At 41.5% G+C, this 15,662-nt stretch overlaps 2 protein-coding genes across 2 annotated transcripts; one reads left to right on the top strand and one right to left on the bottom strand.

Moving 5' to 3' along the window:
• Positions 1 to 2,359: 2,359 nt before the first annotated feature.
• On the bottom strand, positions 2,360 to 4,708 carry LOC116682689 (G2/M phase-specific E3 ubiquitin-protein ligase-like). The gene is made up of 6 exons (XM_032509768.1): positions 4,571 to 4,708; positions 4,125 to 4,417; positions 3,822 to 4,045; positions 3,356 to 3,556; positions 3,085 to 3,274; positions 2,360 to 2,824 (listed from the first exon to the last, which is right to left on the bottom strand). The coding sequence occupies exons 2-6, from the start codon at positions 4,405 to 4,407 to the stop codon at positions 2,517 to 2,519; spliced, it is 1,206 nt and encodes a 401-aa protein (XP_032365659.1). The 5' UTR covers positions 4,408 to 4,417; positions 4,571 to 4,708; the 3' UTR covers positions 2,360 to 2,516.
• A 981-nt stretch (positions 4,709 to 5,689) lies between these two features.
• On the top strand, positions 5,690 to 12,218 carry LOC116682691 (zinc finger protein OZF). The gene is made up of 3 exons (XM_032509769.1): positions 5,690 to 5,721; positions 7,571 to 7,649; positions 10,964 to 12,218. Exons 1-3 carry the CDS (start codon positions 5,690 to 5,692, stop codon positions 12,077 to 12,079), a joined length of 1,227 nt encoding a protein of 408 aa, XP_032365660.1. The 3' UTR covers positions 12,080 to 12,218.
• The last annotated feature ends 3,444 nt before the right edge of the window (positions 12,219 to 15,662 follow it).

Genomic DNA, 15,662 nt, shown 5'->3' with positions numbered 1-15,662 from the left:
GAAGCTCCTGTCTACCTCCAGAAACAGAATGGGAGCATCTTGGTTTGGACTCTATAGCTATGCTTTCCACGTCTTTTTTGCAAGGCCGAAAACATATGCAGTCCCTACAAACCATTCCCAACCAGGTAGCCCATCCAGAACTCGCCCAATTTTGCTTGATTTCGCCTGTTTGTTTCCGGAATTTTTCTTTTTCAACACTTATAAAGCAGGCCGGTATCTCAGATGGTTTGAGTGTGGTGCTAATAATGCTAAGCACCGGCAGACACTTTAGGGGTAATAAAATCCCCAAACCCTACACCCAAGATCATCTGATTCCACCTTTTGTATGCACAAACAGGCCATTTACGCAAGTGAAGAAGTTCTTGTATCTCAAAGGCATATGAGGTTTGCATACAGATGGAGAGAAGGAGAAGAGAGAGGTACCTAGTGCATCATGGGAAGTCCCCCGGTAGTCTAGGCCTATAGCAGCACAACTAAGGGATGGTTCAGGACTCACCCAAGCCAGCCCTACCTATAGGATTTATCAAAGAGGAAAGTCTTAATCCTACATGTGGAGATGGTGTCTGCCTCCTGAACCCAAACTGGAACCTGGTTCCACAGGAGAGGAACGCTCTGGCTCCCATTCTACTTTGGAAAACCTGTTCTTGACTTGCCTTTTCCCACATCCTCTGAATGCTTAGCTAACTAAATGACTTAAGTTGGCCAATAATTGTTGCTTTTTCATCTGTGTTGTGATTGTTGTGTGCCTTCAATATCATATCATATCAATATTATGTGGATATAATGAAAGAAACTGTCAAGCAAACACTTGCAACACTTTTAAAGGTTCCATGGTGTAATGGTTAGCACTCTGGGCTCTGAATCCAGCGATCTGAGTGCAAAACTGAACACCCAAATGTTGGAGAAGTGATGCTTATGGGGCATCTCCGCTCCAAAAACATTGTGGTTCAAAGACGTGTAAGAGATTCACTGCGAAGGATGGACCCAATCGGTGTCCTAGCCAGGAGAAGAACCACTGTAGCTCGCCGAGTGTATTCTGTCCCACATCCAAATTTCATATGGCATATAGATGGAAATCATAAGTTGATTAGGTGGAAATTGGTTGTTCATGGTGCCATAGACGGCTACAGTAGGATGTTGATGTTTCTTCAATGCTCCAACAATAATCTTGGTGAAACTGTAAGAGACCTTTTTACTGCAGCTGTTGGACAGTATGGCAGACCACTGCACATCAGGACTGATCACGGAGGAGAGAACGTTCAGATTTGGGAGGACATGCATTCGAGCAGGGGGGAAGGCTCTGTCTTAACAGGAAGTTCTGTACACAACCAGAGGATTGAGCGTTTTAACCGAGACTTGAACAAAAACTGCAGCCAAGTCTATGCACCCATTTTCTATGAACTGGAATCCCTGGGTATCCTAGACATAGACAATGCAACAGACTTATTTTTGTCTCCATTATGTCTTTCTACCCAGAATCAACCACACTTTGGAGGAATTCAAAGCTGGATTTAACAATCACTCAGTGTCATCTGAAGGAAATAGAACACCTGTTCAGCTTTTTACTCTGGACAATGATTTGCCTCATCTTCACAACCCAGAACTCTCAACAGCAGGGGTAGTTTTTCGTTCCTCACCTAACTCTCAAAGAGGATTTTCCCCATTGAATGACAGGGATTTGCAAGAACTGAATGAGACCATTAACCCTCTTCAAAATGACAACAACAATGGCAAAACATTGTTTCAGAGAACACAACAGTTTATTTTGATAACTTGTAAATGTGTGATCTTAGCATTACATGGACAATTGAGTAACATTATCCTTATTGTAGTTTCACAACCACATGGAAACCAGAGCCAATAGCTCTATTAATCCTTTTATACCAGTATGTATAGCCAAACCGTTGTCCTTAACTACATTAAACTCAAAAGGGCTACAGTTGTACACTATTGTTTAAGTACAGCTAGTGAAATTTTTTTTTTTCATTAGGCTATACTGATTGCATATGGCTGGCTGTTACAGAAATCAGGAAGTGATGTGTTCACATAATGTGTAAATCAAAATGTTGCATATTTATTGCAAAAGAGCTCTTAACAGAAGATTTGACACAATTTTAAAAATGGCAAATACGGTGTGTTTTTCAATGTTTTTTTCAGCCTACTTATGTACTGCAAATGAAATCACTGCTTTAAATATGGACAAACTATGTCCTCTATGAAACACACTTAGACATGGACACAATCAACCACCGGGCTGTAGTGTATAGTTTTAGGGTTGTTGCCATGAAGGGGGCAGAGGGTACACAGAACCACCAGCAGCCTGGTTTGACAAACATGAGGAGCCCTACACTAAACAGTGGTCTATTTCACTGCAGGGGTTCTTTTACAAATGAACTGATTTAAGCAAATTAGTAGATTTACAGTAAAAATCAAAATTAGGACATTCCACTTATGCTCCAGTTGTGCTTGCAAAAAATAAGCCTTGTACTTTAATTGGTAGCTGTTAAATGTCTTGTTTAAATGAAGCTGAATAAAGATCCATTCATTAGTGCTACTAGGAAGCTGTAGTTAAATTCATCATCATCAGCCATTGTTTTTGCATTCACAAAAAGGTGAAGCTCATTAGCACGAGTGTGCGCAATGGGAAGATGTTTGTTTTCATCATGAATACATATTAACTTAGGAGTTGGATGAAAACCAATGGCTGGGACTTTGCTGCTCCCTGTAGCAAATGCCAGGATGTGACCAGGGCTCAAAGTCTTCAGGAATGCCTCCTCATCGTTTGTTAGAGTCCTGTCCCCATATGTGTCTCTCAGCTCTTTACCTAAAAGTAAAGGGAAACCACTGTTGACTTGGAGACTGGAAAATACTCAACAAATAATGACTAAGTGAGTGACTAATGGATTACTGTATAGGTATTTTGGTGAAAAAGCAATTTTATTATGACAAGCAAATGGATAACTGTATTCTTGTTTGTGGTACATGACCCTTAGGCACAGCTTTACGAGTAAAGAATAAAATTAATCTGTAAATTTCCTGGATTGTCTTATTGAATAATATACTGAATAACAAATGCATACTTACTTTCAACACATTGTAGAAACTCCCTAAATTTGACCACCATCAACTCCTCTTTAGCTCTTCTGTTGCTCCCCAGTGCAGAGTAGCATGGTTTGAGAATACCAGCTACAAAATCAGCTTCTTGACCTTTGTCCTCTCCTGGTATGTCAAGCAGCACACGCAAGCTGGGGTTCTCTCTCAAGAGTGATAAAACCTGTAGGGAAATTCATCTCCATAAATGAAAGATAAATGAAAGATAACTAAAGATGATACAGAACTGTGAGGTAAATCTTACTCCATAGTGGGACAAGCCATCAATTAGTTGATCAAGACAGCTCTGCCGTTGCACAACAGTATGATATAGAACTGCATTTTTCACAAACACATCTCTGTTGGCCATGGTGACTACGAGTGGAAGACCCTCAACTTGATATCGCCATGAGTCACAGCAGCTGACTGCTTTCTCCAAATCATCCTGCAAGGTTGCATGTTGAACCTAAATATTACAGATCAAATGTTATTTTCTCAAATTACTGCATTTAATCAACATTTACAGAAGTACTATGTACACTATGCATTTCACTTAATACTTACTTACCTATGACAAGAAAAGTTGAAATTTTTAGTTGTTTATTTGGTAATATGAAACCAAAATTATTTTGATAATGCATTCCACCAAAATAAAAGTACTGTACTGCTGTGGAATAGTCAAAAGCAAAGGCTTACTACAATAGTCTTCAGATCCGAACATTGCGCATCACCTTATTGAGGTTCTCCCTTAAATCAGGGTCACCTATATCATCAGGTGTCACGTGAGCTTGAAGGATGTCCCCAGACACAATGTAGTCCACCACACTCGGGGACAGGAATGCAGGTGGTTCACCCCCTTGCACTATTATTGTAGACATCATCCTGCCAATGGTTCGATACACTCCATTTTGCAAGTGGAGCATGTTCAGTCTTGGTGTGCATCCATTTGGTGTGCCTGAAAGATTCAATAAATTAAAACAGCACATTCTATATATTTTACACACACACACACACACACACACACACACACACACCTTCAAAAGCGCCACTGTCCTGGAAGATAGCCTTCACCAGTAAGCGGAAAAACTCTCGTCTGGGACCCCCAAGGTCAGCAGCATCTTCCCCAGCATCATGCTCATCGCTTGCAAATATAAAATAGAGCCTGTCACAGCTTTCTGCAAAACCAGGTCTCTTAAACACACGTAAGGCTGTGGTCCAAACATTGGCTCGACTGATACAGATCTGTCTTGTTCCCAATGTAATAACTCTCTCACTGTGAGCTTGTAGAAGGCCTGCAATTTCTTCTTTGCTCAGCATTTCAGATGACCTATGTTAAGATGAACAGACCTTTGGCTATCTGTGCATTTACTCCACTAGCACCTTCAGTGCACAATGATATAACTGTTTGATGCTGTTTGTGATGTTTACACTGATGTCAACAATATATTTACAGTACTAAAAAAATACTTGTAACTCTTACTTTAAAGTATTAACAGCAGGTCTATCACACTCTTCTAGTAGGCTACGCTGTATTGCCTCTTCAAGAGCCTCATCTTCCTCCAGATAAACAGGGCTGAGCAAACAGAGATAAACAGGGACAGCAGAAAGCCGAGAGAGAGAAAGAGACAAAGACAGAGAGAAAGAGAGAAGGAGAGAGCGACATAGCGCGCGCGCGAGAGAGAGAGAGAGAGAGAGAGAGAGAGAGAGAGAGAGAGAAAGAAACCTATATCAGAGGTTCAAATTGTAAACAGACCAACATCTACACTGCTGCATTTCTATGAAGCCCAAACAATATCTTACACAAATTCTGCCACATTATAAGGAAACACTTGTCTCAGGTCCCCTGCCTGGCCCTGACTTTCACTCTCTTGATTGCTGCTCTCTGTCTCCTGACATCTGGCCTCACTTTCCCTCGGTGATGAAGGCACTGTACTCCGCACTGCATAAAGAACAGGAGGTCAAAAAGAAACATTTTTAATTGTAACTTAACCCTAATTCCATCTTTAGGTGTCTTTCCTTTAAAAAAGGCAGCCTTTAAGGATTTAGGGTGAAGGAAAACTGAATGAGATGAGCTAGGTTTAAGAGTTGCCTTTCCCTTTCACTACAAATGAAATTAATTGTGCTACTAAGCTCAGTCTACACCTCTTATAGTGACTTGTAGACCGATGAATCAAGACATCCAATCCCAATACAGTTTGGTCACACTACAGAACTTTCAAAGTCTTAAGATCACTGTACTGTTCCACACTACCGTTAAAGTTTGTTTATTGCTATTGGCAAGTGGAAAATCAGGGCTCCACCAGACTCTATGTAAATAATCACTACTTTTAGTGTGTATAGAGCAACATATCTCCACCAGACTCTATGTAAATAATCACTACTTTTAGTGTGTATAGAGCAGCATATCTCCACCAGACTCTATGTAAATAATCACTACTTTTAGCGTGTATAGAGCAGCATATTGCCACATTTATTTCAGCTTGAATGTGAGATACAACCTTAAGGGATAACATAATAACCAGCGTAGCGTTTAGTATGAATTTCAAATTTTATTGGTAAGCAATATTAACGTAGCGGGGAAACAAAGAAAGCGGAACCAATGTGCGGGGATCGGTACACCACGGTGCCCAGGTGACGGACACCTCTTTGGAGATGAGAATGGCGGTTTGTTTTCTCACTCTCTGATGCCGTAATTCTGCTTTCCAGGTTGGTACTCGGTAAAAATGACAAAAGACGGTTTCCTTCTGCCGTGTGTCTGGTGGACTGAAGCTGTGGTGGGTTAGTTATGGAGTTTATGATGTGTAAAGGCGAGCTACAGAGCCGCGTTTGTAACCGCGGGAAACGGGTTTCGTAAACAATAGAGCTCGCGGCTAGCTAACAGGTGTGTATCGGGGTGGGATCATAGACAGTTAAAGAAATGGACCAACAGGTCCCGTTGCTCTGGAAGGAGACCAGTGAAGTCTATTAGAAGCTCTTTCCCGGTGATGCTGAGCGTTACTGCGCAGCCTCCAACTGAGCTTGAAGACGTAGATGTGACTTGAGTAACCTGTCTGAAAGCTGTAAGTCTTCTCGTAGCTGTGCAAGAGAAATCTCAATCATTCCCAATCAGCAGAGACGGAGAGGTAGGTATATGTTAGGAGATAACATAGGCACAGGCTAATTACTGCTAACTAACATGCTAGTTAACATTAACATAGACACAGGCTAATTACTGCTAACCAACAGGCTAGTTAACATTAACATAGGCACAGGCTAAATACCGCTAACTAACATGCTAGTTAACATTAACATAGACACAGGCTAATTACTGCTAACTAACAGTCTAGTTAACATTAACATAGACACATGCTATTTACTGCTAACTTACATGCTAGTTAACATAGGGTTGTGTGTGTGATTCCGGGTGCTGGTGCTTCCAGTCCCTGGTAATGAATTATTTCATGGTTTTTAACGTATCCTGACAGGATTGTTAATGTTTAAATGTTGTTTAACACTTAAAGGAGAGTTCCTCCTAAAAGTTCTACATAGTATTAGTAAAGGAATGTATTATAAGTTGAATTATTATCCCCAGGTGTATGATGGTTCATGTTTTCCATGATGACATTAGTAAAATGGAGGAGTTTTGGAGGTAGAAAGAAGAGATATATATATTATTATTGAAACTGTACAGTAAGGGTGATATTTATGTTGGTAAGGACGAGACTATTTCTGGGAAATTGAGTATGGAAGATTTTGCCCACTGAAAAATGGGGAGTAAAGAAATTGGTGTTACGGTTCTTAAATTGAAGTGAAACGTGTTTCCACGAGGGGAATGTTGTTGTTGAGGACTGTTTTATGCTTTTGTGTTTGGGAGAATTTGTAATAAACAGAGATTTGGAGACGAGGACGGCGGTTCGTTCTCTCACTCACTGACTCCGTGATTCTGCTTTCCAGGGTTTCTCCTATGAGAGTTAAGTAGTGAACCCCAATCAAGACAAATAATTTGTTACCCCGGTTACTCAATTTGAAACCACCCCTTTGGGGCAGACGTCAAGTTGGCGACCGGAGCAGGAAAGAAGGAGGAGGAGGAGCCTGCAGCAGTGAAGGAGGAAGAGGAGGAGGAGCCTGCTGTAGCAGTGAAGGAGGAAGAGGAGGAGTATGTGGTGGAGAAGGTTTTGGACCGCAGAGTGGTGAAGGGAAAAGTAGAGTTTCTGCTGAAATGGAAGGGGTTCTCAGAGTAAGTGTAAGTCTGTAATATTAATGCTTGGTGTTCTTATTCCATATACACACACATTCACACATACTTTCAACATAATTTTCGGCATCCTCAAAGTTGAAGGTTTGGTATTTTGACACTAAGGTGCAGACCCGCAAATAACCTTACACCATGGCAACAGATAAAAGGAATAATCCAAATTAGCAGCTAGAGTGAGAATGTATTTCCTAAAAAACAAAGTGTGAGGAGATGTTCTTCTGTCTGCACTCACCTTTCCAGTGAGGAGAACACATGGGAGCCGCAAGACAACCTGGACCTGGACCTGATCACCGAATACCTGCAGAAACACGAGGAGGAGGAGGAGGTGAGTGAAGGAAAGAGGTTACTGCAGACTAAAGAGACCCAGGAATCTAATCTCAATATTAATGAACGCACACAGACGCTTTCACAAATGTCTTATAGGATTTTTATAGAAACGACTCTGGACATTGCGATATGCACATGTCTGGTAGTCGGGCTGCAATGGATCACCAACCTCACGGCTCGGTTTGGATCAGGTTTGAGTCAAAGATGAGATACATTTTTCAGACCAGCACAAAAACGTTGTCATGTCAACAGACTTTTTGCTTTATCATTCCTTTCCCGTTTTCAGACTTCTTGAAGTGAAGAACGGAAGTTAAAACTATTCTGTAGCTCGCTGTCAACTGTCATGGGTCTTACTGCCTTGTTATCTTCAATAATGGCGTTTTTCCACTGCATGGTATCTACTCTAATCGCCTTTTTTGTTTTTTTTTGGTCCCTGGGACCTGCTAGGTACTTTTTTTAGTACTACCTCAGTCGAGGTTCCAAGCGAGCTGAGGCGATACCAAAAGGTGACGTGGAAACCTGCAGACTGCTGGTTGGTCAGATCACTGCGTTGTTAGCAGACCAGAGTGTGGAGTGTGTGTCAGAAAAACAAACGCGACATTTAAAAAAACAAAACAAAAAAAAAAACAGACACCGACAGATTATCTACTCTCTGCACTATTCTCACTTTTCAACTTTATAATATTAAGGGCTATTAGGGGCTTAGGGTTAGGGTTGCACACCATTACTTTAAAAAAAAAAAACAAGACAATATAACAAAGAAAAGTTTTTATTTAGCTTTTCAAGTACAGCATCAAACCTTCCCGTATTTCCCGGTCTTCTTCCTCTGCCCCCTCCCTGTGACAGTGTCCCCCCGGAAACACAAGCAGTACACAGCATAAGTATTATGGTGTGTAATCATGGTTGCTAAAGTTCATATACTTTATATAGCATATAGTAAATACTGACTGTAACCCTGAACACATGCAAATGTTAGCTAACGTTACCAGGAAACTTAACTTACCCTTTTGTGTCGTCATGTCGACGTCTGAACTCCGTCAGAATTCCCAAACTCCTGTTTGTTTTTTTTCAGTGGTGATTTTTGTTGCTTCCTTCTGCTAACCCTGAAACTAAAAATTTCTTCTGGCTGTGGCAAGTAGCCGCCGTGCTGTTGTGAGTTGCGTTGAAAATTACATCATCATGCGTAGCTATGGTGACTAGCCACGCTGAGGCTTTACTCAATCTGCGATGGAAAACGGACGTAGAATGCGTCGAGTAGAGGCGAGATGAGTCAAGCGGTTACCAGCAGTGGAAAAACGCCATAATAGACATGTGTTCTGCTACCATGTGGAAGGTTAGCCCAGGGGGGGGGGCAATTAATTTTTACAGGGGGCCGCATGAGCAACCCGAGCACTGCTGGAGGGCCACATCGACAATATTTCAATAAAATTTTGCTCAATATTATTTTTGATATAATGTAAGATAAATATTAATAAAAATAATAATTTAATTTAACCTAATTTAACTTTATACAAAAGCAGATTGCTTTTGATGGTTTTATTTAAACTCTTAATCCTTAAATAATTATATTAGGCTATGTGAAATTAAAATAAGAAAACAAAAACAATCATTGAATCACTGCAATTTATTTTTAACTTGTTCACTCTCCTCCCTTGCGTGCTCTTCATCAGACAGATTCCGGTATTTATCCTCGTTGTGTAGTGGCGATTCAAATAATAATCTTTAAACACAGCAACCTGTGCACCACAAATTAAGCACACGGCTTTACCTTTAATTTCTGTAAAGAAATACTTGGCAGTCCATGTCTTGTTGAAAACACGGCATTCATCCTCAACTTTTCTTTTTTTAGCGTGAGCGGACATCTCGGGGGGGGGGGGGGGGGGGGGTAACCGGGCATCACTTGTCGCTGTGCACCTTCACTCACAGGTTACACACGGACATACGTCCATAAATGACACTTTTCAAAATAAAAGCAGCACCGTTGTATTGCACGCACGACAGATGTTTTTGTTAAACTTATTTTGTAATTTGTGATTGCCGCTGTTTATCTTCACTCACAATCACGAACGCGCATACGTCCCCACGGAAGTAATACAAATAACGCTTTTTAAAACAAAAGCAGCACCGTTGTATTGCACACTCGACATAGACATTTTTTTCATTTATTTTGTAATTTATGATTAGCCTCACGCGGGCCGGACAGGGACGCACAAAGGGCCGGATGTGGCCCGCGGGCCGTAAGATGCCCAGGTCTGGTTTAGCCCGTGTTACACAGAGAGAGAGAGAGAGAGAGAGAGAGACAGCCAGCCAGAGAGAGAGAGAGAGAGAGAGAGAGACAGCCAGCCAGAGAGAGAGACAGACAGCCAGCCAGCCAGAGAGACAGCCAGCCAGCCAGCCAGCCAGAGAGAGAGACAGCCTGCCAGAGAGAGAGAGAGAGAGGGAGCCAGCCAGCCAGAGAGAGAGAGAGAGAGAGAGAGAGAGAGGGAGCCAGCCAGCCAGAGAGAGAGAGCCAGCCAGCCAGCTAGAGATAGAGAGACAACCAGCCAGCCAGAGAGAGAGAGAGAGAGACAGCCAGCCAGCCAGAGAGAAAGACAGCCAGCCAGAGAGAGAGATTATTGCCTAACCTGGATCTGGTCTCATCGTTAAGTATCTGATTGGAAGACCTCGGTGCCTTGGCAGGAGTGATGTGTAGAAGCTCCGATAAATAAGAAGTCAACCCATTTAAAATCTTGAGAAATACGCTTTTAATGGAGCGTGGCCAAAACAGGTGTGATGTGGTCCTGCTTTTTGGTCCTGGGTTAAAAGTCGAGCAGCTGTGTTCTGGACTAACCAACCAACGGAGGAATGACTGATCTAATCAACAACAAAGAGTTACAGTTGTCTAATCCAGACGTAATAATGCATATATGACTCTTTCTAAGTGATTGTGCAACAGGTAAGGCTTGACCTTAGCCCAAAGTCTCAGCTGGAAGAAAGTGGTTTTAACAACAGAACTAATCTGTTTGTCAAAATTAAAAGCACACACCCCGATTCTTGGTAAAAGGACGAATATTTGGAGCCTAAAGAACATCTACACAAGCACTAAAATGTTCAGCACAACCAAACATAACAATGTCAGTCTTATTTTCATTGAGACGGAGAAGATTCTGATCCAACCATATTTTCAAATCCCTCAGGCAGTTCAGCAAAGGCTGAAGTGTATCCTTATCACTGATTTTTACAGGCAAATAGATTTGTTCATCGTCTGCAAAACGGGGTTTAAGAAGGTTGTTCACTAACTCTCTCTCTTTCTCGGTTTGTCTGTTGCTATAGAAACAGAGAAGAGGAAAGGGACCAAAATGTCACCACTGTCAACACTGTGACAAATCCTTCACAACATCTGGAACTTTAAAGATTCATCAGAGAGTTCACACTGGAGAGAATCTACACAGCTGTGATCAATGCGGGGCAGCTTTCACACTGAAGAGTACCCTAAAATTACATCAACACAGTCACACTGGAGAGAAGCCGTACAGCTGTGATCTATGTGGTAACGCCTTTACTGATAATGACTTTATAAGACACCAGCTCGTTCACACCGGAGAGAAGCTGTACAGCTGTGAACATTGTGGGATAACATTTTCTGAGAGCCGTAACCTTAAATCTCACAAGCGCATTCACACTGGAGAGAAGCCGTACTGTTGCGATATATGTGGTAGAGCATTTTCTGAGAGTGGTACTCTTAAATCTCACCAGCGCATTCACACCGGAGAGAAGCCGTACTCGTGTGAATGTGGGGAAACGTTCTCTCAGAGCTGTAGTCTTAAACGACACCAGCGCATTCACACTGGAGAGAAGCCGTACTGTTGTGATATATGTGGTAGAGCATTTTCTGAGAGCGGTAGTCTTAAATCTCACCAACGTGTTCACACCGGAGAGAAACCGTACTCGTGTGAATGTGGGGAAACGTTCTCTCAGAGCTCTAGTCTTAAACAACACCAGCGCATTCACACTGGAGAGAAGCCGTACTGTTGTGATATATGTGGTAGAGCATTTTCTGAGAGCGGTAGTTTTAAATCTCACCAGCGCATTCACACCGGAGAGAAGCCGTACTCGTGTGAATGTGGGGAAACGTTCTCCCAGAGCTGTAGTCTTAAACGACACCAGCGCATTCACACTGGAGAGAAGCCGTACTGTTGTGATATATGTGGTAGAGCATTTTCTGACAACGGTAGTCTTAAATCTCACCAACGTGTTCACACCGGAGAGAAGCCGTACAGCTGTGATATATGTGGTAGAGCATTTTCTCAAGTTGGTAGCCTTAAATCTCACCGACGTGCTCACAATGGAGAGAAACCGTACCGGTGTGATCAATGTGGGAAATCATTTTCTCAGAGTAGTAACCTTAAATCTCACCAGCGCAGACACACTGGAGAGAAGCCGAAATAGTCTGAACATTAGCTTTAAATAAGCAAAACTACAAAGAGACTTATGAAAGTGCAGCTTCAAGAAAAAACTATAAACAATAACTACAGTGGGGTTTGAAGGTTTGGGCACCCCAGGTAAAAATGTGTATTAATGTGCATAAAGAAGCCAAGAAAAGATGGAAAAATCTCCAAAAAACATCATATGACAGATTAGACATTCGTATAATACGTCACAAAAAGTTGGATTTTATTTCCATCATTTACACTTTCAAAATAACAGAAAACAAAGAAATGACGTCTGCAAACGTTTTGGGCCCCCTGCAGAGTTAATACCATGTACCCCCCCCCCCCCCCTTCTCGTAGCCAGCCAAGAGTCTTTAATTCTTGTTTGAGGTATCTTCGCCCATTCTTCCTCCAAAAGTCTTCCAGTTCTTTGAGATCTGTACCTGGATCTGGTCAGTCACGCACTGCTCTTTTAAAGGTCTATCCATAGATTTTACATTATGTTGAGGTCAGGAGATTGTGAAGGCCATGGCAAAACCTTCAGTTTACTCTTCTTGATGTAATCCACAGTGGAGTTTGAGGTGTGTTTAGGATCATTATCTGTTTGTAGAAGCCATCCTCTCTTTAACTTCAGCTTTTTCACTGATGGCATCGAGTTAGCGTCCAAAATTTGCTGAAATTTTATTGAATCCATTTTTCCTTCTACTCGTGAAATGTTCCCTTTGCCATGAGAACGGCTGATTGTATTCAGGGGGAGGTTTGCGAGCTTTTGACTAATTCTGGGATTTTTAACCCATGTATAATCATTTGTTTTATTAATTTGATCTGTCTTCTTCTTAAATAAACTGAACTGAGTTGAACTTTGACATTTAGTTTCTTCTTATTTTACAGATTTATTCTTTTTTTTGACACTTATGACATCATACTTCAGTTTACCACAAACATTCAACATCAACACACATCTGGAGATACGTGGTTTTCATTGGACAAGAAGGGAAAAAACCTGAAAAGTAACTAGAAGCTCCCCTTCAGAAAATGGCGTAGTGTTGTGGCGATGTTGTGCGTCCATGTTTGGTTAAAACCTCGGCGCTCTGTATCGACCTCTCTTTCTTTCCCATAAGCTGATGTTTTTGAGGGATAACAGCTGATTCCCGTCCATGTTAATGTCTCCCGTTCAGGTCTCAGCTCGCCCCCACAGGGGTTCGACCGTTCTCTTAATACATCCATGGGTCCGACCCTCCCACACGGTACACTTCTTCTACGTCTTTTTATTTGCGCCTTGCAACCAGAGAAGAAGAAGCTGCATACGTTGGCACAAAAAAGAAAGCCCAGGTCTGGTGTAGTGGTTATAGACGGTGGGATTTATTTATTTATTTATTTTTCTTCCTTTCAGTTTTCATTAGTCAAACTTCTTTTTACTCAGTAACGATAGGATTTGTAATGTAACAAAATACATTCACCTTAAAATCAAGTACATTTTAAAAACTACTTGAAAAATACACAACAAAACTGCTCAATACAGTAACATAAGTAATGTATTTCCTTATTTTCCACCTCTGCCAATACCTCACTGTCAAGTGTGTATTAAATGAACCAAACTGAGTGAACAATGTGAATTTCCCCTCACCAGATATACGTATAAAGGGATGTCTTTCTTCTACATCTGTGTTACTTCTTGACATTAATAGAATAATTCTACAACGTATGAATTTCTGGTGTCGATGTGCATTTGATCCGATGACGCCGTGACGTCTTCATAACTTCAGAGTCAGAGAGACATCAGAACCAGTCCAACCTGGTCCCAGACCCAGTCAGTCTGAGAGAAGTCCTCCATCAGGAATCTTTTAGTTTGCCTATTTATTTTAGAGACGGACATATATTTTAAATATAAAAAAAAAAAAATTCTAGTATTTTTATTCATTAGCATGATAGTTGACGTGAGCTTTTACTTTGAAAAGTAAGACAGATGGCCTATTGTTTAAAGTATTTTATTCCAGATGCAAGCTTTTATTTTGAAAAGTAGAAGCTCGGGGATGGCACCAAGCGGGACGGCATGACATGGGACGCTCCAGGCTGCAGCCATACACTCTTGGACCCAGTCAGTGTGAGAGAAGTCCCCCATCAGATGATGGAGTTCTACTATCTGTCCACTAGATGGAGCTAACTGACCATCTAATGAGCTGAAGATCAGCAGCTTGTACAGCAGCAGGTATCTCTCCAAGTGGCCTCCGTGTCACACATACATTGACGTATACGTTGTACATTTAGCTTTTAATACTTACTACCTCTATACTTCCTCCACAACAGCCCCTGTTCCTCATGTGGCCCCTTGGGGAAATGAATTGCCCCCCCCCCCCCCCCTTTCCCTAGGACAACGTATGTAGGAGGCTGGCTAAATTAATTCACATACATCTGCGCATACGGGCTACTTAGGTGTGTAGAAGCTAGCTGCTAGTCTGGGCTATAGACATTAGCTGTAGAAGCTAGCTGCTAGTCTGGGTAATTTGCATTTGTATAGATTTTTCTTTATTTAAAAACAAAATAGTTGAATTTTATGACCCCTTGTCCTATTTTCACTACATGGGAGAGATCCCATGTCGTTTTACAGGTTTTTTATGTAACTAAGTAACTTTTACTTAAAGTTTATTTTAAATGAACTGCTTATTACTTGAGTAATTTTTCATATAGGTGTTTTTACGTTTACTTAAACAATATTTCATCAAAGTATTCATACTTTTACTTGAGTACAATAGTCTTTTTTCCAGAAACGTAGTTTGTCATTCTGCAGAACCTGAAGAACTCTTTAAGGTCAGGCTGTTAAAATAAGAGGAGTGAGTCCGAGTCTGATCTGGTCCTGAGCTGCAGGGCAGGTGGACCCTGAGTTCTTGCTGCCAGGGTTGGTCTCTGCTTTTATTTCTTCACGTTTGGATTATTGTAATGTTCTGTACACTTGTTTAAACAAATCATCTATGGACAAACTGCAAGTTGTACAGAACCAGCAGCAGGACTTTAGTCTGAGACCAGCAGGAGATCCACATCCCTCCGGGGCTTAAGGCTCTTCTTTGGCTACCAGTAGGTTTTAGAGTGAATTATAAACATTTTAATCACTACTTATAGAGCCTTGCATGGTCAAGCTCCCGCTTACATCCAGGATCTATTGCCCCCCCCCACACTCCTGGTCTCTCTCTGAGGTCTTCAGACCTTCTACCTGTCCCCAGAACACGTTTTAAAACCAGAGGTGATCGAGTCTTTTCTGTGGTGGATCCAAGGCTCTGGACCTCTCTCCTTTAGCTTTGAGAGCTTTGGATTCTGTAGAAACTTTTAAAAAACACCTGAAGACACGTCTTTTTAGACGAGCTTTTAACTAACAACATGGCTCAGTGTTTTATGTGTTGCTGTTTTATTTGTTTTTACTGTAAAGCTCTTTGTGACCTTCTAGTCTGTGAAAGGTGCGTTATAAATAAAGTTTACTTCCTTATTTACTAAAGGGCTGAGGATGAAGACTGTTAATGTTCAACCTTCCTCTCACTGATTATAATGTTACACTTTGGATCTGTGTGTGTGTGTGTGTGTGTGTGTGTGTGTGGTGTGTGTGTGTGTGT

This window comes from Etheostoma spectabile, unplaced genomic scaffold (genome assembly GCF_008692095.1).
Source record: "Etheostoma spectabile isolate EspeVRDwgs_2016 unplaced genomic scaffold, UIUC_Espe_1.0 scaffold00018831, whole genome shotgun sequence".
In the NCBI taxonomy this organism is placed as follows: Eukaryota; Metazoa; Chordata; class Actinopteri; order Perciformes; family Percidae; genus Etheostoma; species Etheostoma spectabile.
The sequence above is the reverse complement of the archived record's forward strand: the minus strand, read 5'-3'. Positions and strand labels throughout refer to the sequence as shown.